Raw genomic sequence first — 27,097 nt, 5'->3', positions numbered from 1 at the left:
AGCTGACTCATCCTGTTCTGATGCCAACCACGAATTGACGTTGCCTTTTCACTGGCTCTCCAAAACCAAGGCTCAATGTAAGCACCAGATGTGAGAAAACGAGAACAGAGAGCGGTTTATTTATGCCTATACGAATGTCGACAATCGCTTCGATCCGTGTCAGGCGTTCCGCCAAGGGCAGTTGACGGGATCTCACTACAAAGATTGTTCGGCAGCCCAGTCTCGAGGAGTCCAGCTTCTCGTGCGATTGACCACGCTCGTCCCGAGCTCACCACTTTTCGATGATGCAGCCAGGAAGAAAGCATGATACAAGCATCGGTGCAATGACACAACATGTAGCTATTGCACCGGCGCCGGGCAACACTCCATCCGCGGCCGACACCAGTTCCTCTGCAGTCATGGGATTCAACTGCCAGTCGTGCGTGCGGAAAAAGATCAAGTGTGATAGAACTCTCCCAGTCTGTTCTAGTTGCCGAAAAGGCAAGCTTGAGTGCATGTTTCAAGCGCCCCAGCCACGTAAGCGGAAGAGAGTTCAGGTTGAAGATATTAGCAAACGGCTCGCTCGATATGAGCGCATCTTGGAGGCTAATGGTCTCTTACCAGCCGCGGCAGAGCCGCCTTCTCTAAGTAAGGACTCACGAATGAAGGAGCAAGCGGCAGACCCGATATCAATTCTGCCCGAGCAATCCGGTCCAGCCAAAGCCGGTAAACTTGTTTCAACAAATGGAGGATCTCGATATATTGACAGTGTTCTTCTTCTCCCAGCTGGAGACGGTGACCTATGTGAACTGTCGGATTCATCTTCCGAGTATGGTGACACCGAATATGGTACTCCGGAAGAGCCGCAGAGCACGACGGGATCTTTAGGCTTTCTTGCTGGGGAGACTGTCCAACTCGCCATGTTTGGATCGCAGCAACGCTTGGCGGATTCACATCCTTCGCCAGATGATGCCGTCACTCTTTGGGATACCTACATTCAAAATGTGGAAGCCCTCTGCAAAGTACTTCACATTCCTACTACAGCAAAAATGATTGAGAGGGTCTCTCGAACGCCGTCATCGGCTTCTAAAGAAGACGACTGTCTACTTTTCAGTATATACTACTTTTCTGTTTTTGCCATGCCCGAGGCAGACTGTTTACGCGCATTCAATGTGCAAAAGGATGTCTTGATAGCAAAGTACCGTGGCGCCTTTCTTCAAGCACTAGTCAATGCTTCGTGGCTGAAAACTACCTCGTTGCGTGTGCTCCAGGCTTATGTTCTATTTCTTGTCGCGGCACGGAGTCAACTCGATCCACATACATTCTGGAGTTTGACAGGCATTGCAACCAGATTAGCCCAGCGAATGGGTTTACATCGTGATGGAGAAAACCTCGGCTTGCCACCTTTTGAGATCCAGATGCGTCGTCGACTGTTTTGGCAACTGCTTCCTCTTGACACATACGCTGGTCAGGTTTCAGGAACCGGAATCTCAATAGCACCCGAGAGTTGGGACACCAAGAAACCTCTAAACATTAACGATGACCAAATCTATCCGGGCATGGAAGAGCAACCAGAAGAGCAGAAGGGTGCCACGGAAATGATGTTCAGTTTGGCAAGGATAGAGTTGTCTAACTTTTATGCTAAGACAGGAGTCAAATTGAAGGGGGCCTCCGTATCATTTAAGAACTCGGACGAGATCGAAAAATTAATAGACGACGTTGAAGGGTCAATAGAGGCGAAATATCTCCGGTACTGCGACATCTTGAACCCATTGCACGTTTTGACCATCGGGGTCGTACGGTCAGCTGCGAATGTCGTGCGGCTACGTAATCGGATGACTCCATTGATGGAACAGACGGTGAACGACCAGGAGCGACGAGAGCTCTGTGCTCTCGCGCAAAAGATTCTGGAGACAGACAGTACCATTTATCGTAACGCGTCTCTAAAGAAGTTCCAATGGCAAGTGAAGAATTTTTTCCTTTGGGATGCGCTTCTTTGCATTTTATTTAGCTTCACAAAAGCTGGGTTCTATAAATGTGAAGAACTAGATCGCGCATGGGATATGGTTAAGGAAGTCTATTCAAATCATGAGGATGTTCTGGGGAAGAAGCGAGCTCTATATGCCATGATTTGCGATGTCACACTGAAGGCATGGCATGTTAGCCCGCCCAGACAAGATGCCCCTGAACCTCCCTTTATATCACGTCTTCGCAGTCAGCCTAAACGAAAGGCACGGAGACAGAAAGACACCACAAGTGACGTGGACAGCAGCAAGGAAGAAGTCGAAGACCTTTCGACATTTGAGAGTCTCTTCGGGAATGTGGAAGGCCCAGCTTGGGACTTGAATAACAACACCGTTGCCCGCCCGTCAGATTGGATGTTCTGGGACCAATTCTATGGCGACACGAATCTTTATTGAGTGGCAGACGACCTCGGTGTGTGAGAACGCCCCGAACTGGGTCAACGGTTATGATAGCTGACACAAGTGCAACCTGGATTGTTGGCATTGCCTTGGTCTTCATGAATCTGACATCCAACTTACCAGTCCTCTAATCCTCGCTCTTGATCCACCATACTCTTGGCCTCAGTGGCATATGCAATGCGATTATCTCGGCTAATATCTTGCAAGACGTTGCGAGCATATATTCGCGCCGAGACTGGCGCTAACAGGGACACTGCTACCGCACACAATGGCCAAATTAACCACCCCGCTAATGCAATTGATTGGCGGGGAGTAAGGATTCTTTAAAAGATGGAGGTTTGAGGAGTTGTTTCCGTGGAAAATCTGGCAGCTGTTTCTGGGCGTTGCTCGGTCCGAACAGATGTTTTTACTGTGACGTCCTACAAGATGAAGCGCTTTAACTCAGGCTCAATTCTTCACTTATTTGTCAGTGCTGTCTGAATCTGCGAAAGCCTCAGCGAAGTTCAACTCGGATTCTGCCCTCTCAATTTCTGGGGCACAGTACTGAAGGAAAAAGAAAGGAAGTTGAGTTTGACCCCCTCCGAGGACACTAATTCGGCGGCTCGATGCGTCGTGCTGTTTGTGTGGATGTCTGTTAAGAGGAAACAGCCGAGGTATAGACATCACTGTTCTCGAGGAGTCTCATTTCACAAACCGTTGTTCAAATACACATCCCGTTCAAAAAAGTCTCACCGGGTCAATCTCTGCAGGTGAACCCATACAAAGAAGGTGCTGTAGGCCCTGAACACAGTCACGCTTACCTTGTGAACTGTGATCACCTTGAAGATTAGATGCTTTTATTAGCTGCAGCTCCTCCCCGAAGTGGCCAGGCAAAGTGTGTATCAACGCCATCGGGTTTGTGTTCAAGCAATCCGAGTTGCAACAACAAGAAACTGGCTGAGGCTTCGTAGACGCGTCCACGCTCGTTGCCATTTCCAGTGAAGATCAAAGCAAGTGTTGAGACATGTTCAAGAATGCTCCTTGATGGTGCATATCACAAGCCGGACGTGAAAACATCTGGTGACACAAATCCACAAAACTTGAAGGTCGAGACCATTGGGAAATGGATTGGAGGGTCTCGTCACTGAGGCTTGAGACACGGCTGCGGTACAGACCGAGAAAGGCGTAGATTTGCGCGGCATGTCGCGCACACTATCACATGTAGAGGGTATAAAATGGAACATTGCCGCTTCTCAAATATTTCCTACCTCAACTGTTTGTTTTCGTTGACGCTCCAGCTAGCCATAAAGAAAAATAAATTTACAATCAACATGTAACTCTACAATCTACTATTTCTCATAATCGCCGCCGTGTCTGCCACAGCGGAGGACGACAATACAAGAGTATGTATATATTCTGGTACTATTTATTCTACTTACACGACCTAGTGCATTATCTACCCTGAGGAAAACTTCAAGGGCAAAAGCTTGGGAATCCGATCGTCCAATTGCATTAGGCTCAGAAAACCCTTGTACGTGCCATGCGCATCAAGGACTCGGCTTGTGTGTAAACTGACGAAATAAACTAGGACTAATAATATCCACTCCATAAAAGTCACCCTCTTTCAGGAGTACACGCTTTACTAGTATGTTGTTCAGCCCAAGGCTGGTGGTCTGGAAAGCTAACCTGCCCTCTAGCGAGCCTGGATGCCAGGGGGCGAAGAAGTTGGCTCTATACAATGATGTGGAGGACCTGGAAGATCCATTAGTCAAGGCGGTCAGGTGTATTGATGTAGATGCTGAACAGTAGTTCTTTTCGTGCCTGGATGGATGTGTGTCAAGGTAGCACCGATTTGAGTACGGATGATTGAGATCAGGTTCTTCATATAGAAAGAGAAGTGAAGATGTCTTCGCCCAGCTTATATAATCTGCGCATAAACTACTTCACAGATGAAACTGGGTGCCTTTCCCCCTCAATGAGTAATAAATCCGCTACAATCTACAAGTTCTGGGACCCCAATTGTTCGTGTCTTTGTGTGTATGCTTTTTGCGCTCGGCACTCAGCAAAGAGACGCAGAATGACCGACGCAGATCAAAGGTGTGTCGGTGTCGATGTCAGAAGGTCAATCGCGGTGTATGTAGGATGACAGAATACAGCATGAGCATGATCAATACGTCAAGGGGAATATTAGCTGAGAGTAAATTTATAACTCCAATTAGGAGCAAACATGGATTTAACATTTCCACCTAATTATTAGGATAGTGGCGATATAATTTACTGTGTTTTCGGGTGACACGCATTCCAGAACTGTGGTAGAACTTACACAAGCAAGGGCTATAATGTGCCTTAACATGGGCCGAGCCGGGGTTTCAACTAGCATTCGTGTCCGCCTTTGGGGGGCATTGTCCATAGATGTCTCTGAGCTAGATGTGATTCATTGTTCGGAGGAAAGCACGGGTTTCTGAATAGATGATGTTGTATGGTTAGTAGTGAGCCCCGAGATGTGTGGCACTATGACGCTTTGTGTGTTCACGGCAAGTCGCTGTTGCGTACACGAGCCCGGACACTTTGCCAGCATGTTGAAATGCAACGTTATCGTGACTCTACAAAGTTGTCCATGCTCTGCCCGCTGGGCTGGTAATACCTAGATAAGTAAGCCGGCTCATATGGACCCGTGGTGGCCGCGACTAACCCCAGATTGCCACAGATGCAACCTAAAGATCGTGCAGCGGCAGGCTAAAGAAGGCTTGGTTTTCTTGTGTAGGGTTGGCCCTCAAGAAAGCCTAAGATTTGACAGTGCGAGACTTGATTTGAATCGCGTGGAGCGCGAGGGCGAGAGTGAGGCTGAGGGCTCATTCCACACATGACGAAGACTGGGCGTCTTGTGAAACGACCAGAAGTGCTTGAGCTGATGGTGGGCTTGGCGATGAGGGTGGCATACATAAGTACGACTCACAACAGAAATTGCAGGTGGCCTCGAGAATCACCATCAACGTGTGCCAAGTGGCCTGGGGAAACCATCGAGATGGTGGGTGCATATCGCCTCACTTATATCATGACTTGTATTGGTGGATTCCTGGCAAGGGTTTGCAGATGTTAGTCGAGATGTCACTTACACAGTCCAATCCCTGACTGGTCTTGCCTGTGGGCACGGGAGCATGCGGGAGCTAAGCGGGAGCTAAAATTGGCGTGTAAACCGCTGGGGGTGCATGGATATTGGACATGTTGGTCCGTCGGTACCCTGTTACTCATCCTGATGACATGAAGTTTCCGCCATTGCGCCGACAACTTGTAGGAGGCCAAACGACAACATATACCAATGGACCAAAAGACACATCTGATCCCGGATCTCCTTGCTCGTCATGATGAAACAATAATGAGAGTGTCCAAACTATAGGTAGTCTTGTACATAACCAGCTCAGTAGAATAGTGTCCATGGATACTACCCATCTGGGCTCCCCATTTCCTCCTTTACGAATCAGATCAAACTCGGAGTCGCAGACAACAGTACGTAATTCGCAAAACTTCGTCAGAGCCTCCTTGACGTCAACCCATTCATATGTGTTACGTACAAAAGACTCTTCACGACTCATCATCATGTCTGGGGTTTCTGCACGATATCCTCGACACCAGCCAATCTACGTTTGCCACACAGAGAAATCTTCACGTCTAGGCTGCAGTAAGCAGCCATCATGTCTCGGTAGATGCAAGAATTCTTCATTACCAACCAATCTGTGTGTATCACGAGGAGTCACTGCGTCTACGCTGCAGCCGCCGGCCATTGTGACCTACCAGTCTACTCTGGCCTCGAATAACCGTTTCCAACCGAGGTTTGAGGCTCTTTCGATACAACATTTGGTCTGTATCATCCATTATGACGTATTAAAGGGAGGTTGTAGTAGTGGGGAGACGCAAACAGAAGTAGAGAAGGCATTTAGACGTGACAAGCGGCAAATTTTTGCTTCCATGTCCAGAAGCAAAATTGTGAACTATAGCCGCATCATCAACTTCGCTTCAAGTTTTTGAGACGACACACTCCCATTTGGCATTTCTTTTATCATTTTGTCTAATGTATTCTACATTGTACAAGCAGCGAGCCGAAATGACGAACAAAGGGCCGAGCAGAATTCCTGGTCCGTCTCGTCCTACATTGGCCTCCCCACGATCATACATGTCGCCGTCTACGGTTCACGGCAACAAACCACATGCAACTCTTTCAAACAATGAAACAAAGAAACAAAGAATGTCAGACCAGAAACACACTCAACAAATCGGCAGGCAGCCAAATACTCGCCAAGCAAGTCAACGGTCAAGAAACGCAAAGAGGGTCAAGCAAGTTCTACAGGAGGGACATGGAGTCAGGAGAAACAGGAACGTCCTCAAGTTCAAAACCAATCTCAACACAACAATCGCCTCACGGCCCAGAACTTACTGGGTAAAGACAAAAAGAACGAACCGTACAATGCATACCCCAACGACGTCGTGGCTGATAGGGAAGCTGGCCGGAATGATACTGGGGGTTGGACGGACAGCTCAAGCCCATCTTATTTTCCACGTTCTCGATCCTTGTCCCCATCGCAGTCGTCAGATTCTTCAGTTTCCCCCTCTGATCCAACTGCAATTCCCACAACCTCCTTGTCCGCTGGGTCAGACAAACATGCCTCGAGTAGGGATCTCAGCGCTAAAAGGGCGATTGTAACTAGAAATGATGCCGCAAATAGACCTCTGACTTCGGACATACCTACTGGAGGAGAGAGGGAGCACCAAGTTGAAGTTACTTCAAAGTTCCAGCAAGTGTTGCAAGAGAAGGTCGAGGAATGCGAAAAGAGATTACAGGACAAGATTGAAGCATGCGAGAAGGAATTTCACGAGAAGTTCCAAGTATCGAAGACAGAGCTACAGGAAAAGGTCAAAGAACACGAGGTGGAGTTAGAGCGAAAGGAAGATACATACAAGGAAGAGCTACGGCAGATGAAGGAAGAGTGTAAGACTGCTTGGGAGTTTCATCTGGATGCGTTGTACCGAAACAGCGACATGGATCAAAGATTAGAGGATGCTGGAAAAATGGTCCGCGAAAGGGATGCAAAGATCCGTGAGCTTGGGGCGGAATCGGCATCAAAGTCGAAATTGGTTGAGTCTCTTGAAGCTCAGAAGAAGGAAAGCGACCTCTCATTGAGCAAGATGCAAGACCAATTTACAGAGATTAAGTCTCTTCAATCTCAGCTGGAGGAGAAAGACCACATAGTAGACGGGCTGAACTCCCAGTTAAAGATCGAGTCGACAGAGAATGAGTCTCTTCAATCTCAACTGGAAGAGAAAGACCGCAAAATGGACAGCCTGAAAACCTAATTGAAGAACAAGTCCGCAGAAAATGAGTCTCTTCAATCTCAGCTGGAGGAACAAGGCCGGATATTCGACGTACTGAAGAACCAGTTGACATCACATTCGACAGAGAATGATTCTCTCCAATGTCAACTGGAGGGAAAACACCACGAATTGGTCGAACTGAAGGATCAGTTGACATCACAGTCGACTGAGATCATGTCTCTGAGATGTCAGCGCAAGGGGCTAAGGGTTCAGTTAAGATCCACGACATTGATGTACCAACGGGCCAGGGCATCGCATATTCTTTTAAGGGCTACACGACGACGGAATCGATGTTTGCGGGCCAAACTCCAACACTGGCAGGTGAAAGTGCAAGTTGCCAACTACAGGTTGGCTCAGGCAAGGAGCGCAAACCAACGCTTGCAGAATCCTCTGAGCAGGCTCAATAACCCAGTCCACATGCATATCACCATGCTTGATTTCACCCACAACAATGAACAAAACAGGACAGAGGCACAGCTGCCACTCGGCCCGCCTAACACAGACCCAGAGCCTGCTGAGGTTATCGTAGACCCTGGGGCTGGCGGCCCAGACCCATCCGGATCACACCCCGGTACTCCTCCTGAAAGTCCTTCTGTGTCCTTGTGCGGTATTGGAGGGTCGTCCCCTGGTCGGAAGGGGAAATGCAATCCCCAATGGGTCAGAAGTGGCAAGGAAAGAGTGTAAGTATCCCCTCTAGTTACTTGCCGATGTTTCGGCTCCGGCAAAGGATCTAACATAAGGTACCAAGGGTATACAAATGGGCAATAACTGGAAAGGTCAAAAGCGATACCTGAAGTATAATCGCCGTGGTTCTTTTCAAATTGTTCCTTCAATATTCATACTCTCTGGAAACCGAAAGACTAAGCAAAAAAGAGGTGGAAGGAATTCCTATAAATCGGCGAAAAAGCCGTGTGGGAGATTCGGAAGAGATCACGAGCGAGATTCATTGCCCGCGCAGCTTAATCATGCTGAGCTTATTATTACCAGATGGCTGGATTCATTGCCATGATCAGGCTGCATTTATCCAATCTAGAGTCTCTCGCGGCCACCGGTATCTGTGCCACAGGCACACAGGCAATACAAGGATTATGCGTGCTTTCTGCTGGATCCTGGTCCTTTATAGATGGTAGCTAGCGGGATCTGAGGCATCATTTACACCAAGCAAAGCTTCAGAGAGCAAAACTTCAAAACTCAATCGGCCAATTGCCTGAACAGGAAGAACCTATCGCTTGTAACACGTACGCTGCAGGTCCGGCTTTTGTCAACAATTGACGATATAGATTAGGTCTAATTATATCGATCTGTCGCTGTTACTTTCTTTGGGCAATGCGCCCTGTACGATTACGCTCCTGTCGATCGAAGGACTCGGGGCCCTAAGAAGCTCACCTGACGCTGGCAACTCGGTCAGCTTGAATGCTGCGAGTTGGCTTATGGGAGAATGTGGGGAGGTTGGATGATTTATCTGTCAAGACAGCCAGGTGAGTAGATGGAGCACCTTGGAACTCAGTCTCGACATGGGCTAGGAATAAAATGGATAAAAGGATACAGCACGAGCGTGATTATATGTGAATGGGAACACCATGGTATGAGCCCAGACCCATATCCCATCTGTAGCAAGTAAGGAATCGGCACTTCCTTCTTATTATTCCACCAAGTAACGTGTGTTTCACTCTGTCTTCTCGTAATATGCATTCCATGCATCCCTCTTCATGCCTATAACCTTGACCACCTCACTTCTCAACACATCTTCGGGAACCCAGCTCATTAACCTCCACTCTAAATCATGCCGCCAGTACGGGCAAACCGCCCTCAACTTCTGCTTTAATGCCGCATCAACACAGTAGACAATCCGCTTCCCAAAATGATCCGCCTTTGGAGCCGCTTCCGTCACACCTTTAGAGTTTCCCTGAGAAAGTACATCACCGGGAATGATGGCCAAACAGTCCACGTGGTTCGTGTCCGGGGTATCCTCAAGCTCCGGGCTAAGCCAATGCTAAATCCGTAATTAAACGCCTTCGTAGCGCCGTACATGACGATGTAGGGCACGCCAGCCATACCCTGACTCGACATGTTGAGTATGAGCGACCGGTGAGACGCCTTGTATAAAAGAGGTAGCATAGCCGCTGTAAGACGCGCCATGAATCGCGCATTCTGGTTGATGACAGCATCAACATCAGCAGCAGAATAAGTACCCAATTGTCTGAATGGCGGCCGGGCAACAGGACTTCCTCCCACATTGTTCACCAATATCGACACGTTGATGTCCTTGAGTGAATCCACCATGCTTTCTATTTCGGTCGGTGTGGCGGTGATGGCATTCATGACGATGATACGGACACGCGCACCTGGCGTAGCGGCCTCTAGGGTTGCTTTCGCGGCATTCAGTTCGTCTGGCAAATGGCCTAGTAATATAACCCCGAATCCATTTTTCACGAGTTCCTTCGCAATACCGAAGCCGATGCCGGCGCTGGCCCCCGTGATGAGTGCGTAGGTAGGTTGATTGCCCGTACGTTTGTACTTTTGCAACGGCTGAGATGGTGGGAGAAAATGAAGGGAAATGAATTTGACGGCTGCGTTGGTGGCGATTGCAATTGTTCCGGCGCCAATGGCTGCCAAAACATATAGAAATAAGTTCCCCATCTCTTTGTGTAGGATTTAGTGAAATTGCCGCGGAAGTGAGGCTCAGTTGTGAGAAGTGAGATGATCGATTTCTTCATTTTTGTGTCTGACAGTCATGTGATTCATTCAGCCTAAGTAATTTTATCCTACAGAGAAGAATAAATAGAAGTGCCACAAATAAGCCTAATACTACCCAGCCTTTAAATCTCGATCGTGGCACTGTTAACTCTCATGAACAATTTGACAGAAGAGCCAAAAAAATGAAGTTGTCCGTGCATGTGGTTCGATAATGCAGCAGTGTTATGTTGGCTCAGATTGCGCTAGTCTTTCCTCTAGCGCCAGAATGTTATTGAAGACTTGGGCGATACTAAACCAGACATCTAGATCCTTGTGATTTCTCCAAAGTGTAAATGTATAGAGTATACGGAAAGTATTGACAAAATCCGATGCCCCGATTTGGGATACTTGTAGAGACCTGCGGCAGGCTAGCCACCTTTTCTTGCGCAATGACTTGAATTGAGCAACGAGCAACATAACACAGCCAATTTTGGCCACGGGAGGTCTGATATTTACGTACATGTACCAAAATGTATTGAAAATTATTGACTGCTGTGAATATTGTACATGGCAGCATGTATCCAAGTCACGTTAGAGCTGATATTGATCCCGAGGACTTGACACTGCTTGAAAATAAGACCAGACGCACTCGCTATGAGCTGGCTGGTGCGGATCCCCGGACCTTTCATTGATGTGTTAGTTGGTATTTGGCAGCCTTCCGCCATTGACATCACTAGACTGTATGGGCACCAACTGAGGACACACGAGGTTCATTGGCAGTTTAGGTTTTGAGGGCAAAACAACGGGCTGGGGAAACCAAATAGCTTCAGGTAAACCACGAGGGAAGTGCCTGATATATGACTGGTTGTTACACACCGCCAGACATGTGAATATTTGCTTTTTCCAGTCCCCAGCTGTGCTTGGGGAACATTGAATGGGAGATCTGGCGACGGATGTTAGATTGGTGTCAAGGAGTCAAGTGAATCTATGCACCAGAGTGTTGGATAGACGAATTGTCACTCAGGTCACGATAGGAGTAATTGATGAAGTATTGTTTTATTCAGTAAAAGATTAGTCATTCTGTTTCGGTCTTCCTTTTCCCTTCCATTTTGTGCGGGCGGGGAAACTCTTGCAAGTTGTGACCATCCAGTCTGTCCATGCAGCTACGCCACAGTACGAATTTGGGCCGCTTTACCTTTGTTACCATATTCCTACCAATCTAACAAACTTTTGGCATACTGTATGGTCTATAATAGCATTGAATATTAACTAACCTGGTATAAATTGGTGCGGGTTCTCGCTGTTTTGCGGTGAGATGGCAGTGGCTGCGAAGCGTTGTCTCAATTGAGAACTTCAATTACAACCGACACGCTCAAATCCGCGTTTCAAGACTGTTCCTCGTTCTTGATCTTTTAAATGCATTGACATCTCTATGGGATCCTGCGCAGGATGGCCCAACAAGATCAAGATACCAAAGCCCCACGAATAATTATGGTATTCTCCTTAACTTGGGCGCTGGGAGTTATATCTGTCGGCCTGCGCATTTTGTCTCGAAGAATGACCAATTATAAATTATGGTTGGATGACTGGCTTATTATCACCTCCTTAGTACGTAACATCCGCGCCCGTTGCGTTTGGTTACCCACAAGCTGACTGACTCTTACGCAGATCTGGTCTGGTGCTTTCATGCTTGACGTTACATGTTGGAGTGAGTTATAGACGGGCGCATCACTGATACTGACCATAAGTGAGCACTGAAAGAGCCAGACTGACAAGAACTTTTCGACAGTGGTGAGGCACGGGTTTGGGAGGCACATCTGGGCATTGCCACCCTTTGCAATGAAGGCCTGGGCTATAGGTCTCTTTGGTGCCGAGATCACTTACACTTTGAGTTTAGTGTTTATCAAATCGTCTATACTCGCATTTTATTGGCGTGTGTTTGACATCACGTCTGCTATTAAACCACTTATTTGGATATTGTTTGGTATGGTCTGTGCCTGGGGGACAGCTGTAGTTCGTTGCACCAGACCTTAAACCCTGCAAAAGAAGAGCAATGTACTAATGATTTTTTTCTTGTCTTATATCAGATCATAGCGGTTATATGCCAATGCCTTCCTACTTCTGCCTTCTGGGAAAGATTCGATCCTGATAGCCCCTTGCCCCCATCTCAGTACGACTGTGGGGTTGATATGCACAAATTTTTTTATTGGGAATGCTATCCCTAATATTACCACTGATTTATTCATCATGTTTCTTCCGTTGCCATATATTTGGAAAATGACAATACCATGGGAGCAAAAGGTGGCTATTACGGGCACTTTCATGCTAGGTCTCTTGTGAGTTTTGCGTTGAAACATGTTTTGCACCTGTGCAAGCTACGGCGCTAACGGAACAAATGTGCTAGAGTTACCATTGTGTCCGCTATGCGCTTCGTTGTTGTCTATAATTTGGATCTTACAGATCCCGATATTACTTGGAATCAAGGCTACGAGACCATGTGGACTGGCGTTGAGGTAAACATAGCTACTGTGTGTGGTATGTGATCACCAGCCCCTTTAGTAATGAGCACGTTACCTGACTGGACGCTTGAAACGTTTCTAGCTTGCCTTCTGTCCTTCAAACCCCTCCTCAATCTCTTGATATTCGGGACTATCCACCCCGTATCTCGACCGTCTAGTGCTGCAGGAATTGACACAATTGGTGGATCGGCTGAGGCAGCTAGAAGACGTAATCGTGTGCTACGACGAGGCCAACTGCTACGGGAGCCTGGTCCTTTGGAGAGTCAGGTGTATATAACCGTATCATTTACAACCATAATTGATCTGAGCTGACCATTAATGTAGAGCACTACAGTATCATGATAATGGCTTAAGAAGCTTGGATAAGCCAGTTACTCATTGCAAGGCTTAGTTTAAAAGGTAATAAAATAATCATCTTAGCTTTAGGAGCAGCACATTTGTTTTAATTGAACTAGCGCAGTCGTATAGGAAGGTATGTTACGTCAGAGAATACGGTGAGAGGTGAGTAGTTTCTTTGAAGATGATAAAGATGTCGCGATAAGCTATATTCTCTCAAATATAGACTGGATGTTGCGGGGATCGAGGTATTTGCGCTGTGGCAGCCGCTGAGTGACTTCGTGGTCTATAATTAATTACGCTATCCCAGCCTCTATAAATCATATAGTGAAGACGTTTGCTGTTGCCTCTGCGGTCGTAACCACTAACCCACACCTTGAGTTGCAATTCCAGGGTCTGTGGTATAAACAACATTTCATAGTGTACAGTCTGTGTCATGAATCTTAGCTCGTCCAACACCGTTGACCTCACTGTATAGCAGGCTCTGATAAGTTATCAATCACAACGCTAAACCTTGAATGATCGCTTTGCCGGCGCTGTAATGATGGCGCCTAGTAGGAGTTGGGTTAAGAATGTCTGTGGCTTTCGCACTGAGTGACTACCAACAACACCAAATTAATGAAACGTAGCTCGGAACTATGTCGCACTCTATCTATTAAACAATCTGGAGAGTCTGAGCTACTTGGAAACACCAGGTAACTTAACCTGCTGAAATTGCACTGCACTGTGTCACAAAGAAACCAAATGTGGCGTCATTGAGCGAATAGCAGTGGTGGTGGCACCAGTAAATAATGAAGCCGGATTGTCAAGCGCCACCACAACCACTTGACATATTAGCATCAGACAGGAAGTCCCTGACTCTGACTTCCTTTCTTCAACCTCGCTCAACAAGACAAGTCGTCATGTCATCGAGATGCATCCCCCCCTGGCGACAGCGGGCATGCCTTCAGTAAACCAGGGCAACACGTTTGATCAGGCTACTTGCCTCTGCTATTTTGTACCACTTGCGAACTGACACGATGGCTTCTTTCATTGAGGAGTACTCATGTCCCGACCCTCACGGTTTGAATGACATTCGAACGAATATTGAGATCAAACAGCATCACACCTACAAGATCTACACTCCTGGTGATCTCATATCGGGCCACTTTACAATCGAAACCCCGTTTGATGTAGAGGTCAACAGTATCGACATTTCATTCCTCGGCAGTACCGCAACAAGGAATTATGTGCAACCCGATCCAATCTACGCAACGAAGCCTTTCATGAAGCTTTGCATGCCGATAAACGACTCTTCCTTTCCAGATAGACATGTCTTCAAGACTGGCACAGTCTACAGCATTCCGTTTCACTTCGTGGTGCCTTCTCAGCTCCTCATGGGATCTTGTCGTCACGGTTGCAAAAATTCGGTAGTCCAGGAGCGCCATCTCCGGCTTCCCCCGTCCATGGGTTTTTGCCCTGGAAATGACCAGAGCCCCGATGAGGCAAGAGTTGTCTACAGCATTGTTGTTGTTGGTTCCAAGAAATTCTGGGAAGCGTCTGTACCGATTCGCCTGTTTCAAGCGTACAAGACAATCAGGATCCTTCCGACATGCCCTGAAGACGCGCCACTCGACATTTCCCCAGCGAATAGCCAGTATGTGCTTTGCAAGACGCAAAGTCTTTGGAAGACTTTTTTTGCGAAGAGAGAAGGCGAGTTGACGGCCGTGGCATCACAGCCCAACGCTGTGATGCTATCAACCGATGGATCAACAGCATCGACATCCTACATACGGCTGCATTTGACTTTCAGGCCGGTTTCTCTCATCTCCCCACCTCCTAGTATCAAGTCAGTATCCGGAAAACTCATTTCTACGACGTTTTTCCATATTCTACCACTTACTCGTCTCCCGAGCCTTGATACATGGAAGAAGAACGAGGATCCACCATTCAAACACACGGCAACTCATAAGCTATTTGACCGGCAAGTTGAGAAACTCCAATGGACAACTGATGGCGATGGAGCGGAAATGGAAGAACGGCGCTCATCATACCCGCTGGATAATTCTCAAACGCTCAAGCGACCTGAGAGCTTGATCCACTATCACACCAGCGAGCGTCCCAGCCAGACTCCAGAGCCGATTCTTCTCAGGACAGAGATGAGCATTCAGTTCACCATCCCACACGGCAACACCAATTTCTTCCTGCCGTCATTTGATTCATGCCTTGTGTCGCGGGCTTATTCATTGCGGCTAGCCATCTCTCTCGGGGCCACACACACGAATCTCATTCTCAAGCTGCCGCTTCAAATTGGTGTCGAAGACGCAACACCTCGTACTTTTCGTGTTGGTGAAGGGGTGACAGATGCAGAGTTATCTGCAGAGAATCAGCTGGAACGGGAACGGGATCGTGCGCGGTCGCTGGCTGCGGCTGGGTACAACGTACTGCCGGGGTATTCGTCGACTTTCTGAGGATTATCATGGCCAGAAGTGGTGGTTATGACATTGCTACGCCACATTGGTGTTCAGCTGCGGATGATAACCCTGTTTGTTGATTTGAAAGGGAACTACTTCATCTGGAATAGGCGCAATTGGAGCGTTTGGGTCGAAATACATAGTATTCGGTATGTATTGAACCAATTTGTGTGCCTCTTACTTGGCAAGAACGTGACTGGCCAATCTCACCGACCATACAGGCGGAGGAATAGCTCCCAAGTCATTCAGGTGATGCAGGCTTTTGGTCACGAACTATATTCAGCATGCGGGGTTCTCGAATTATACATCTCCTCGGACCTCATCTAAGAGATCTGCCCTAGATACTATTGGCGTATAGAGACCAATCTTCCAAAAGTGGACAGGGCCAAGATTGAAAAAGAGCTTCACCGTGACCGTGGCTGCAGAACAAAACCAGTTTGAGAACAATAGGTGGGTGATTTTCGGTCAGGGTCGGTCTTCGGTGTTCCTACACCTTCATCGTCACACGGAATGGCTGCATCGAAGCAAGATGCCATGTTGGTCGCGGGTTGCTAGCTAGCTGGTGCCTTGACGCCATGGTCGTGGCGTTGCTGATACCCTTTTTGTAAGGAAGGCAGCTCATTTGTTAGGACAATCTGTGAATGTGTTTGATCATTTCTGGTGAGCGGGCATCCTCTATCGCTAAGTTCGATCGGTCTAGGTGTCGCGTGATGACGCCACATCACCAACATTGGCTAATCACAGTTGGGATGCATCCAACAACGGCACGCGTTGGAGCTCTCCAACAGCGGGTGTGCGATTCAGCCATTCGGTATGTGAATCGAAGGGAAGTGCCACAGCATCAATGTAGCTGGCTAGATGAAGGTTCTTCGGGTTCTCGTCGTGATTGTGCGAATGTAATTCAGTTACACGGGAATGGCGGGGATTGCGCCTGACCAAGTTTTGTGATATCTGTTCCTTTGTAGACCTTGTTTCTCGATTTCTACTCACTTGGAATTAATGTCAGAATAATTACATCCGTAATCATAATTCCGTGCCAAGGATTACTTGATTGCAAGATGCGACGCCTGCTCCCGTCCTCCGTCGCCGTGATCCGCCGACCGATGGCCAGATTCGGTATGCAAAACTCGGCGATGTGGAGACAAACCCCGAAATTCCGGCTTCTATCATCCTTCACAAGCCGGAGCTCAGCCAGACATCGCAAGCCCGTTGTTGCGGTTCCGCTGGCAATTGTATTGCTAGGTGCCGGTGCTTTTACGTATTTAAGTTATCGACGAAACTACGGCTTAAATTTCCTGGGACGGAGCAAAACATCTGAACAGCTACATGTAAGTCTACCATGAAGAATCTTCAAGCGACAACACAGCAGATTTCCCGCTAACAACAAGCTCCAAGCAGAGTCTCATAGCTACAGATCTGTCCCCAAGCGTCGAATTCTACCAATCTTACGACAATACTCAAATTGATGTCGACAAGCTTCCCGTGGAAGTAGCCCAACTAACGACGGCTCCGCATGTCCCTCCAGTCATTACGCGAAAGCACCCCGTGCTCCTCCGAGTGCCCCTACAAACGATAACCTCTCTTACCCAAGTAACAAACCAATACAAATACGAAGAATGGACATTCAACGGCACCGCGCCCGGTCCCTTCATCCGGGCACGAGTCGGAGACGTTGTAGAGTTGTCCCTCACAAATTGTGACATCACCGGCAACCCACACAACATCGACAGCCACGCCTTCACCGGCCCAGGCGGCGGTGCTGCACTAACAACCGCAGAAGAGAACGAAACAAAAACCGGCCGATTCAAACTCCTATGTCCAGGACTGTACATTTATCACTGTGCCGCTGCCCCAGTCCCAGTACACATCGCCAACGGCATGTTCGGCCTCATGTACGTCCAGCCAGCGGATGAGGACCTCCCTCCCGTCGACAGAGAATACTACGTCATGCAAAGCGAGATATACCATGAACCTCCGGAGCTAGACGACGACGGTCGGCCCTTGAACGTCGTGGAATTTTCCTACCCCCGTGGTCTGCGCGAGGAGCCCAACGCAATTGTGTTCAATGGTCGTGAGTCAGCACTTACTAGAGATGCGCCCCTCAAGGCAACCGTCGGCGAGACTATCCGCATCTTTTTCGGGAACGCGGGGCCAAATCTCACAAGTTCTTTTCACGTAATCGGGAGTCATTTTCTAAATTGCTATCGAGACGGGGATGTGGTGAGTCCTCCTGCGCGGTTTGTTGGCACGACTTCTGTTCCGCCTGGTGGGACGAGCATCGTGGATTTGAAGATGGTGGTTCCTGGGAGTTACACTATTGTTGATCATGCTATTTTTCGGTTGGATAAGGGGGCTGTGGGATTTATTAATGTTTCTGGGCCGCAGAGACCGGATATTTATGTGGGAAATTTGCCGCCTCAGCCTTGTGTTGGGTGCAAGTTGCATGCTTGACTGTGACACTCAGCGTAGTTTATTGACTATATTACAGACTGGAAAAGAGTGCCATATATTTGCGCTTGGTGAGTGATCGACGTGGTGAAATAACTCTGGTCTTTCACGGCTATAGTTACTGTGTATAATGGTTGGCACTAGTGAGGAATCTCACTGTCATGGGATTCAAGTCTTGGAGTCAGGCTGATGTGAGCCAGCATACCTTCGCAGTCTACTCAGGGAACGAGCGCGAAATCGAACATTTCTACAGCCGTTGACAATGCGATCAACCAAAGACCAGAATATATCTGAATTACCGGCAATCCACAGCCCGCAGATCATCCGCCCGACACGTCGGCTGTGTTGTTACCTCCGTAGATCTGAAGCAGCCGACGACCCGAAATCCGCCTTGCTTACCTGCAACAGTAACCAGACTAACCTCATAGCCTTGTGTCAGCTGCCAACTCCTGTATCTCTTGGATACTTGTGAAGGACTTAAAATAGTTTCCGCAATTCGTTCATCTCTATTGGCCGGGTGTACATCGACCGATGGACAATCGGCCGAGATGCACACCGATGACAAAGCGACTGCACTCCGTCCCATTTCGACTTAGAACGTGTTCCTTCACAAGCAACATGATCCATCGTTCTGAATACGGTGAAGTTTGGTAAAGGCATAGGTCTCGAAGTCGTGCTTGCGTTGTGCCGGTTTGCCTAGTGTAGGAAGATGGGCTGAGCCGCTGACCACCAGGACGAACATCCCAGTTTCGAGATCCTTATAGGATATTGAGCTTTCGTCGTTTCAAGGATCAACTCGCGCAACTAGTGCGCACAAGTATCCCTCTAGACTTGGGAATTGGAGTATAAAAAGGGCGGGTTTGTCAATAGATTGAACTTCTGTAGCCATCATCACAACTCAATTCAACACTCTCAATAAAATACACGGAAAATATTTACTAGAAACTCTTCCAATATGACTCGCATCTCTGCCTTAATCACCGTGCTCGCCGCAGCCACTACCGCTCTCGCAGGCACCATCAGCCCAGAAGTTCTCTTCCGCCGAGACGACACCATCTGGTGCGGTGCCATTCAGAGCAAGGTGCCTTCCGGTCATTTCACAGACGTATATGGCGAATGGGTAATCCCCAAGCTGTCTAAGCGCAACGGTCAGGGGGGCAGTACGCCCAACAATGAGCTCAATGTTCCTATGTGGGTAGGCATTGACGGCGTAGGAGGTATTTGCAACAAGGGAGCCCTCCTCCAAGCTGGTACAACTTCATTCGTAAGTATTTTGTAAGATGCTCATGGTTTTAGTTACTTATGCTTTGATAGCTTCACCCTGATGGCAAAGAGTCAACCCAGTTTTGGGTCGAGTTCTTCCCCAAGCCTGCTGCATTTCAGAACTTCGAAGGTACGCTTGCCAGTATAGTGTAGCTGGCTGGAGCAGAAAGTAATGGCTGATAGTTAACACTGGCGATCGCGTTGGTGTTCAAATCCACGCCGATTCAATGACCAAGGGAACTGTGTACGTATCAATTCTTCACCCTCATCTTTTCCAAGACTTGCATCTAACAGGATACAGGCACCTCCACAACTTGACCAAGAAAAAGACCAAGACTGTTACTATCGAGGCACCGGCAGGAAAGTCCCTCTGTGGAAAGAGCCTTGAATGGATCATTGAGTGGTCTGGTGCTGGTCTCCCGCACTTTGATGGCTTCAACTCAAAGGCCAGCGGCAAGACTAGTACTGGAAAGTCTGTCAATGCCAAGGGATCCCAGCTTGCTGACGTTCATCGTGGTGGAAAGTCGTACTGCAAGGGCAGTGTTACCAACTCTGGAGACGTTCACTTTGCGCCCAACTAGGACAATGCTTCTTAACCACAACTTGGGTGAAGCCGAGGGTCAATAGCGCTGGCGCAGTTGGATATCTAGCCATGTTATGGAAGCTCAAATTAGACTCCATTCAATATATTCACTCAGACCTATAACATCCCAAGTTCCATTTGAAGAGAATAAACATTCAAGTCGACTTAGTAAGACAGCATGAATACTGCGTTGTCAAATCACTGCGCTTTCTCAGTAGCGGCCATCTCCTCCACCTCCCTCGCCTTATCAGCCACCGCGCTCGTAAGACTAATCTCAACTTTCTGAAAGTCTCTAGTCCCCACGCCCTGATCAAACAACAGATCAATCTCTTCAAGGCTATGTCCCTTCATCTCAGGAACATAAAGCCACGTAAGAACCGTGAAGACGACACTGAGCGCACCGTAAATAAAGCCCACTTTACCACCGAGATTTGCGTACTCCGCTCCAATAAGATAAGGTGCCGTGAAAGAAACCAAAAACGCAGAAATCACAGACAGAGAGACGGCCAGATTGGCAGTCTTCTCCACCACCCGGCGCGCCATGGTCTCACCGAGAACAATGTACGGGACAGATGCCCAGGACAGGAGATAGAAGTAGAACCACAGCATTACGCTTGCAACTAGGAGGCGCTTCTCCGTCACGGAAGGATTGTGTACGGACCCCACGCCGCCCATGATGAAGAGAAAGACGGAGGTTGCGGTTCCGCCAATGATGAGAATCTGGCGTCGGCCAAAGGTGTCGACTACCAATGTGGTGAGGAGGGTTGCTGCGACGCCAAGAGCTTGCTGGATCATGCCGAGCTCGAAGTTGTTGTTGAATCCTTGTTGCTTGTAGAATACGACAGAGTATTGTGAAACGAATGCCTGGCCGGTAATTTGCTGGCCGACCATGACGATGACCGCTATGATTGTTCGTCGCTTGGTGCATTTCTTCTTAGTTTAACGTAGTTGTATACTGTTGAAAGGGTCTCACCTTGTTCGTTCCAGCAAAGACTTCCTTCCATGATCCCTTGCCGATATTGGCGTGCTCGTGGCGAAGCACACCGATTTCTTCTTGGATTGACTCCTCGGAGGCGTCCTTCTTACGCAGTCGTCGTAGGGACTTGGTAGCATCTTCAACTCGATCACAAGATAACAGCCTATTCTTTGTTAGTCAAGTCGCAGTAATGTCCAGTACAACTTCTTACCATCGCGGCGATTCGACAATGAACGGATATAATGCAAGCAGAAGACCCGGCATGATGAACTGCACTCCTATTCAATACTTCAGTTAGAAGAATTCAAGCTCTTCCTAGGGATATATCACCCTACCAATTGAGATCATCCATCCCCTATCCGATTTAATAGTCGACGTCCCAAAATTCACCGCCGAAGCAACCAATTGCGCCACAACAATCTGCATCTGCAACTGTGTGCTCACCATTCCTCGCAGACACGCAGGTGCACATTCAGCCATGAACGCAGGCATAATGCTAACGCAGATTCCTGTCATGGCATAACAGAGCATACGCCCGACAGTGAACTGCGCCACTGTTGTTGCAGTAATTTGGAGCAAGACTCCGCTGCATTGGAGTGAGCAACCGTCCATTTGGTACAAAACACCACATTGCAATACTCACACAAAAGACGTAAAGATGACTGTTAAAATGGACTTTTTGCGTCCAAGTCGCTCGGCGATAGGCGTGACCGACCAGCATCCCTGGCTGTGTAAGCTTCGAGAAGCCAGTTATTTGTAGGTAAAGACGTACCAGTAACTTGCCTAGGTAAGGAAAAGAATTCAGGATAGAGACAAGATACGATGGAATCTTGTACGTTTTGGTAGCAGCGTTATATGAACCAAACCGTTTAACAAACGCTTTGTCGTGTCAGTCTTGCGCCGCTTGCCCAACTCTTCGAGTATCAACTTACGGCCCATGGCTTGTACTCCCGCAAAAACAGAAACCTGCATCCGCTGAGCAAACCTCATCCCATATAGAATCGACAAACACCACGACTTACATCGTATCCATAGTTCCACGCAGTCACAGCAAGATAGCTACACCATCAGCATCCACGTCAACGTACCAGAAACCCAGAGCAACTTACAAGGTCATAAAAAGTACCATCGGCGTGAACTCCCTGAGTCTCTCGACCAAGGACATCTTCCGCCCACCAATGACATTCGGTTCCTCCATCCTCGCTGCTGGTAGCCGGTATGTCAGATGTTGCAACTTGAACTGCGCCTGGACGAAAAGGGAGCTGAGTATTGTCAGACGTGGAGCGGATCAATCTTGTCTGACTTCCTGCCGGGAGCCTTGGAATGAGGTAGCATTGTTGCAATTGGATTTTAACGCGAGAATGCCAGGATATATCACATGAAGATACCCTGTTGCATTGGTCTTGGTGGCTTGAATCCGTCGAAGAGTTGTCAGCACGGCTGAGAACTTTACCGTCTATTGAGCCAATCATTTGGTGTCGATCATTGTAGCCGACGGACCGACATTGTGCAACTTTTGCTATTTCGGCGATGTGAAACTATGCAATGCCTCATTACAGAAGTCCGCAGTGCCTATTTTCATAGCATGCGGTTCTTCCTAGCCATTGCGCCTTTAACTCATTGGGTACAAGAGACAATGCATCGTGCCTGGACATCGCCATGAGCATTCAAAGTAGATTTGGCAGCAATTCGAACAATGTCTACAAATAGAAATTACTATTCGCAACATAATACTGCTTTACGGACTGTTTCCCAAGTTCTCAGTCATCTCAGGCAACATTGCTAGTTGCCGTTGCGACCATAACCACAACCAGACCAAGCCGTTAACACAATGATAAACCATCGGTGCCTCTTCAGCCTCGGCCATCTCAGCCACTTTCAATAACCAAAAATCCTTCTATACTCAACGTGCAATTCCAAGGGTGCAATTGCGCCATGATTCCTGCCCAGCACCACAGCCGAGCACACCGAGCCGACGACCCGACACTCCAAGACGACGCGTCAACAGATCTACACAGGGTCCTTCTCGCCCAAGCTATACCGATCCAAATTATCTTAAGCATATCCCGGAAGCCGATCTTAGTCATGTTGACGTTTCTATACTTGGAACTTACAGCCCTGCGATCCGTGGCGATGATGATGCTGAGTCTATGTAAACTGCAACCTTATGACGATCATGTCTCGTAGATGAAATATATAACAACTTCCAAATATCACTCTCAATCTCAAGAAAACATGCTTAAACTAAAAATCTCAATCATTTTCCAATTGCACTACTTCCGAGATGACTCCAATCTGGACAACACTGGCCCTCTGCCTCTCCCAAATCATCACCACCCAAGCCGCCACAGTTTCCATCCCAAACAAACCTCCCCACGGGACCAGCAAAATCATAGACCATGGCTTCGCAGGCGTCGCCATGAAAAGCTTCAGCTGGCCCAACTACACGGACGCGTTTTCGCAAAACCTTTACAACGCAATATCCACACGCACGGGAACAGATCTCATCATCCGCGTTGGCGGAACAGGAATGTAAGATTTCACTCTCCAACATTCCCAATTTATACTCACATGAACAGGGACCACACAATCTACGACTTGAACCAAAAAGAAGCAATATTCCTTCCTAAAGGCATGAGCAACGGCCTCAAGTCCAACTCTACCCTTGGGACCGCATGGTTCGACACCTTCGCCAAGCTCAAGAATGTGCGCTTCATTATCCAATTCGGCTTTGCGCGTGACCACGGCAACAACATCACTGAAGCGGTGGGATACGTCAAACACGCGATTGACAGGATGGGTGGTTGTGATTCCGGTAAACTCGTAGCAGTCGAGTTGGGCAACGAGCCGAATTTGTATGTCCGCCAAAAGGCACGGAATGAGAGCTACACCGTCGATGGATACATTCACGAGGCGAAGAGATTCATGGACGCGCTTCAAGGGAACATTAGTTGCTTGAGGGAGGGGAGAAAGTTTCAGGTCTGGCAGAAGAGTTCTACGAATGAAGTAGCTGCTTGGTCTACGTGAGTTCCTCCGTCTTAGTCCCTGTGACTTTGCACTGATGAAACCGCAGAGAGGCATTCATGGACAAGGCTTCCAAGATTCTAGACTTTAGCAAGATCAAAACCGTCTCTCAGCATTTGTAAGTCTAACACCACCCTTTCTCAGAGTAATGCTAACTGTCCAAGCTACGCCACACAAGACAGCAACAACCTCGAGAGTAAGGCTATCCAGACAACAAAACTGGACGCTGCTAACATTCACAGAAACTCTCCTCAATCACACATTCACCACCTCCCGAACAGACGGCTTCTTCAAACACCCCAATTTCCTAGTCCAGAATAAATACAAGAACCTCGGCGCAGACTTCACAATCGACGAAGTCGGCAACGCAGCCGTCAAGGGCTCAGACGAGCAAATTCGCATCCTCTCCAAATCTTTAGGTTCCGCCGTTTGGACAGTAGACTGGATGCTCTACGCCATGAGCGCGGTAAGTGTGAGCCAAATACATCACCCATACTCCTCTACACACGACACGCCCTTCTTCCATGCTCTCAACTAGGCAGTAGGGTTGTGCTAACAGTACAAGAACATCTCTGGCATCAACATGCAGCAGGGCGACCACATGTCCTTTGCGGAATGGACACCCACCGCTCTTCAGGCAAGCTGGTATGGACACGTCTTCGTAGCAGACTTCATTGGCAACAACACCAAGGACAACCTCCAAGTCAAGGAACTGTCAGATTTGCCCAAGAAGACTGGGAACCCTCATTTAGTCGGGTACGCTGGCTATGAGCACGGCAAGTTGGCAAAGGTGGCGCTGGCAAATCTCCAGTTCTGGAAAGGCTCGGCAGATGGCAAACGGCCAAACGCAACAGTTCAACTAGATCTTGCAGGCGTGCGAGATGGCACTGAAGTTACGGTGCGCCGACTGACAGGGCCCAACTCAACGGCTTCGCAGAACATTACATGGGCGGGCCTGGACTGGCCGCACTCAAAGCAAGGGCAAGAGACAATGGTTAGGAATGACACGTTGAGAAAGAAGGTTCATAACAGCACTATTGAGATCGCTATGGGGGCCACGGAAGCCTTCCTACTCACTTGGTAGAGATACATGGCTAAGAGCCCGCCTGGCCCCAATACCATTGCGTTTACCCTGTCTAAAATAGTTGAATGCAAACTTTCGCTATGAAGATTCAACATTTTGTAAGCCCTACTTATTCGTCAGGTCACTCCACTGGTTCACCTTCTATTATTTTGCCCAGGTGCTTCAGGGCTGTGTCCGCTGACAGATGGCGGTCTGGTAAGAACCTCATCAGACCTCTGATTAAGCCGGCAAGGCCACTTAGTCTCTCATCTGCAATCTGGTGGTCGAACATCTCCTGTAACCTTGACTTTGGCCGTGGATAATTTGTGGCGACAGTTGGCGCTTCTCGACCAGCCTCATACTGCAAAACAGTCCATACGTCATGCCACTCATCAGGCAGGTCTTCCACAAAACCTATCATTTGTTGTATCAACATGACAGGACATTGCAAATCCTTGAACGGCGTATCCCCGAAGATCATGGAATATATCTGTAGAGGTCTATGTTAGACACAACGCCCGCGAGGAACCTTTTCATGACTTATTACTTACAACAATGCCTACATTCCACATGTCCATCTTCTCATTTAAAGGTTGACCAAGCAATACCTCGGGGGTTGTATTTTCCATTGCGCAAACCATGCATTTCCCTACGTCAGGACCAAACAAGTCCAAGCTGCTAATTAGTCGAATGGATTCATTCACTAGTTTCGTGTTAAATTTTGGCCTCTGGACCAGGGTTTTTGGCAAAGACGGTTCAAGGATTGCATCATCCGGCCCCAATAGATTGATCAGACTGCGACGACCCAAATGGGTCATCGCTTCGGCCCGTCCGATTCTGTAGCTTTTTGGTAATGTAAAGGCAATGTTGCCGCAGTGAATGTCTGTCAGTCCCAGTTGTCAACCTGGGTAACATCAAGTACTGTCGTCATGTGTTGTGGTCATGTACTTGGTTGGGAATGCATACCTCTATGTACGCAACCTATTTCATGAAAAGCGCGCACTGCGCATAGTAGTTGCTTTGCTACTTTGAGGACGAGGTTGGTGCCCATTCGTCGTCGGACGGAACCAGTGTGTTGGGATATGACACATTCCAGAGTCGGGCCAACGAGTTCTAATACAAAACACCTGTGTTCCCCATTGACGCTAGTCTCCAGAAAACTATCAAGAATGGTGGCAGCGTATTCTGTTTTTAAACTCTCATAAATGGGCTGCATGTCCTCTACCGGGGGCAGTGCCGTCGACTTTAGAGCAGTCATTATCCTCAGAGTAACAACGCCGTTCGCAGCATCGGGACTTATTTACGCGGTCAGCAAGCCGGTAGGAGAAAAGATGTTGCGTCAAAACTCACTGAGCTTTTAAGTCTCTAGCCGCCCATAGGGTGGACCAGGAATCCCATCCCAATTTGCAAAGTACAAGATATTGGCCGTCGTTTAGTTTTTGCGACAAGTCCACAGGGCAATAACCGCCATATCTGTAGAGCAGAACGGGTTCGTGTGTGCTGGCAACTGTAGGCTGACGAGTGATTGGGAGAAGTTTTTGCCATGGCGCTGATAGTTGAAACATTTCTGGGGGAAGAAGATAAGAAAAATAAAATTAAAGAGTCTGTTGTCGCGGCAATGTAGATGTAGCAAGAATATAAGTAACCCGAGATTGAGTGACAAGCCGAAGCTGGTACGCGGAAGTGTGAAAGATTGTACGGAGTAGACTGGATGGAAACATGAAACAACTTGAGCCCGTTTGTTGGCCAAACTCGAGCAACTTGGTGAACAAACCAAAACATCATGTCAGGGAAGGTGCGGCCAGGGTCGAAACATTTGAAGGTATATTGGTACTTGGGTTTCTCTGGACGATGCCTACCTACCTAGGTACCTAGGTAGGTACCTACAGTCTGTGGTCTAATGTATTTAAACATAACCAAGTATACACTAACACAGCTCAATATGCCTCAGCACACAACGAGATATGCGATACCTTTCCCTGTTCAAATACTTCTGACCTAGGTACTT

At 48.1% G+C, this 27,097-nt stretch overlaps 12 protein-coding genes across 12 annotated transcripts; 10 read left to right on the top strand and 2 right to left on the bottom strand.

Moving 5' to 3' along the window:
• Positions 1–323: 323 nt before the first annotated feature.
• Positions 324–2,399, top strand: VFPPC_07007 (fungal specific transcription factor; the record flags this gene model as incomplete). The annotated part of the gene is made up of 1 exon (XM_018285942.1): positions 324–2,399. One exon carries the CDS (start codon positions 324–326, stop codon positions 2,397–2,399), a length of 2,076 nt encoding a protein of 691 aa, XP_018140061.1.
• A 1,182-nt stretch (positions 2,400–3,581) lies between these two features.
• On the top strand, positions 3,582–7,730 carry VFPPC_14144 (beta/Gamma crystallin domain-containing protein; the record flags this gene model as incomplete). Its single annotated transcript, XM_018291914.1, has 5 exons — positions 3,582–3,656; positions 3,830–3,912; positions 3,970–4,026; positions 4,079–4,157; positions 6,660–7,730. The coding sequence occupies 5 exons, from the start codon at positions 3,582–3,584 to the stop codon at positions 7,728–7,730; spliced, it is 1,365 nt and encodes a 454-aa protein (XP_018140062.1).
• A 447-nt stretch (positions 7,731–8,177) lies between these two features.
• VFPPC_14143 (hypothetical protein) lies at positions 8,178–8,542 on the top strand (the record flags this gene model as incomplete). The annotated part of the gene is made up of 2 exons (XM_018291913.1): positions 8,178–8,428; positions 8,497–8,542. 2 exons carry the CDS (start codon positions 8,178–8,180, stop codon positions 8,540–8,542), a joined length of 297 nt encoding a protein of 98 aa, XP_018140063.1.
• Positions 8,543–9,414: 872 nt separating this feature from the next.
• Positions 9,415–10,388, bottom strand: VFPPC_07006 (3-ketoacyl-CoA reductase; the record flags this gene model as incomplete). Its single annotated transcript, XM_018285941.1, has 2 exons — positions 9,415–9,730; positions 9,778–10,388. The coding sequence occupies 2 exons, from the start codon at positions 10,386–10,388 to the stop codon at positions 9,415–9,417; spliced, it is 927 nt and encodes a 308-aa protein (XP_018140064.1).
• A 1,875-nt stretch (positions 10,389–12,263) lies between these two features.
• VFPPC_16647 (hypothetical protein) lies at positions 12,264–12,649 on the top strand (the record flags this gene model as incomplete). The annotated part of the gene is made up of 2 exons (XM_018294400.1): positions 12,264–12,431; positions 12,512–12,649. The coding sequence occupies 2 exons, from the start codon at positions 12,264–12,266 to the stop codon at positions 12,647–12,649; spliced, it is 306 nt and encodes a 101-aa protein (XP_018140065.1).
• A 22-nt stretch (positions 12,650–12,671) lies between these two features.
• Positions 12,672–13,296, top strand: VFPPC_14142 (hypothetical protein; the record flags this gene model as incomplete). Its single annotated transcript, XM_022428904.1, has 4 exons — positions 12,672–12,760; positions 12,829–12,959; positions 13,026–13,205; positions 13,268–13,296. The coding sequence occupies 4 exons, from the start codon at positions 12,672–12,674 to the stop codon at positions 13,294–13,296; spliced, it is 429 nt and encodes a 142-aa protein (XP_022284178.1).
• A 1,002-nt stretch (positions 13,297–14,298) lies between these two features.
• On the top strand, positions 14,299–15,729 carry VFPPC_07005 (arrestin (or S-antigen); the record flags this gene model as incomplete). Its single annotated transcript, XM_018285940.1, has 1 exon — positions 14,299–15,729. The coding sequence occupies one exon, from the start codon at positions 14,299–14,301 to the stop codon at positions 15,727–15,729; it is 1,431 nt and encodes a 476-aa protein (XP_018140067.1).
• Positions 15,730–16,373: 644 nt separating this feature from the next.
• VFPPC_16648 (hypothetical protein) lies at positions 16,374–16,667 on the top strand (the record flags this gene model as incomplete). The annotated part of the gene is made up of 1 exon (XM_018294401.1): positions 16,374–16,667. The coding sequence occupies one exon, from the start codon at positions 16,374–16,376 to the stop codon at positions 16,665–16,667; it is 294 nt and encodes a 97-aa protein (XP_018140068.1).
• Positions 16,668–16,790: 123 nt separating this feature from the next.
• VFPPC_14141 (multicopper oxidase) lies at positions 16,791–18,183 on the top strand (the record flags this gene model as incomplete). Its single annotated transcript, XM_018291911.1, has 2 exons — positions 16,791–17,060; positions 17,131–18,183. The coding sequence occupies 2 exons, from the start codon at positions 16,791–16,793 to the stop codon at positions 18,181–18,183; spliced, it is 1,323 nt and encodes a 440-aa protein (XP_018140069.1).
• A 952-nt stretch (positions 18,184–19,135) lies between these two features.
• Positions 19,136–20,024, top strand: VFPPC_07004 (peptidase a4 family domain-containing protein; the record flags this gene model as incomplete). The annotated part of the gene is made up of 4 exons (XM_018285939.1): positions 19,136–19,444; positions 19,495–19,573; positions 19,627–19,687; positions 19,745–20,024. The coding sequence occupies 4 exons, from the start codon at positions 19,136–19,138 to the stop codon at positions 20,022–20,024; spliced, it is 729 nt and encodes a 242-aa protein (XP_018140070.1).
• Positions 20,025–20,224: 200 nt separating this feature from the next.
• Positions 20,225–22,200, bottom strand: VFPPC_07003 (sugar transporter protein; the record flags this gene model as incomplete). The annotated part of the gene is made up of 9 exons (XM_018285938.1): positions 20,225–20,944; positions 21,000–21,165; positions 21,214–21,280; positions 21,338–21,588; positions 21,646–21,725; positions 21,775–21,881; positions 21,935–21,968; positions 22,025–22,061; positions 22,112–22,200. 9 exons carry the CDS (start codon positions 22,198–22,200, stop codon positions 20,225–20,227), a joined length of 1,551 nt encoding a protein of 516 aa, XP_018140071.1.
• Positions 22,201–23,286: 1,086 nt separating this feature from the next.
• VFPPC_07002 (glycoside hydrolase family 79 protein) lies at positions 23,287–25,110 on the top strand (the record flags this gene model as incomplete). The annotated part of the gene is made up of 6 exons (XM_022428537.1): positions 23,287–23,534; positions 23,582–24,025; positions 24,076–24,144; positions 24,191–24,222; positions 24,269–24,492; positions 24,592–25,110. The coding sequence occupies 6 exons, from the start codon at positions 23,287–23,289 to the stop codon at positions 25,108–25,110; spliced, it is 1,536 nt and encodes a 511-aa protein (XP_022284179.1).
• Between the last annotated feature and the right edge of the window lie 1,987 nt (positions 25,111–27,097).

Source organism: Pochonia chlamydosporia, chromosome 7 (assembly GCF_001653235.2).
Source record: "Pochonia chlamydosporia 170 chromosome 7, whole genome shotgun sequence".
In the NCBI taxonomy this organism is placed as follows: domain Eukaryota; kingdom Fungi; phylum Ascomycota; class Sordariomycetes; order Hypocreales; family Clavicipitaceae; genus Pochonia; species Pochonia chlamydosporia.
Note: the sequence above shows the minus strand (reverse complement) of the source record. Positions and strands in the feature narration are given on the sequence as shown.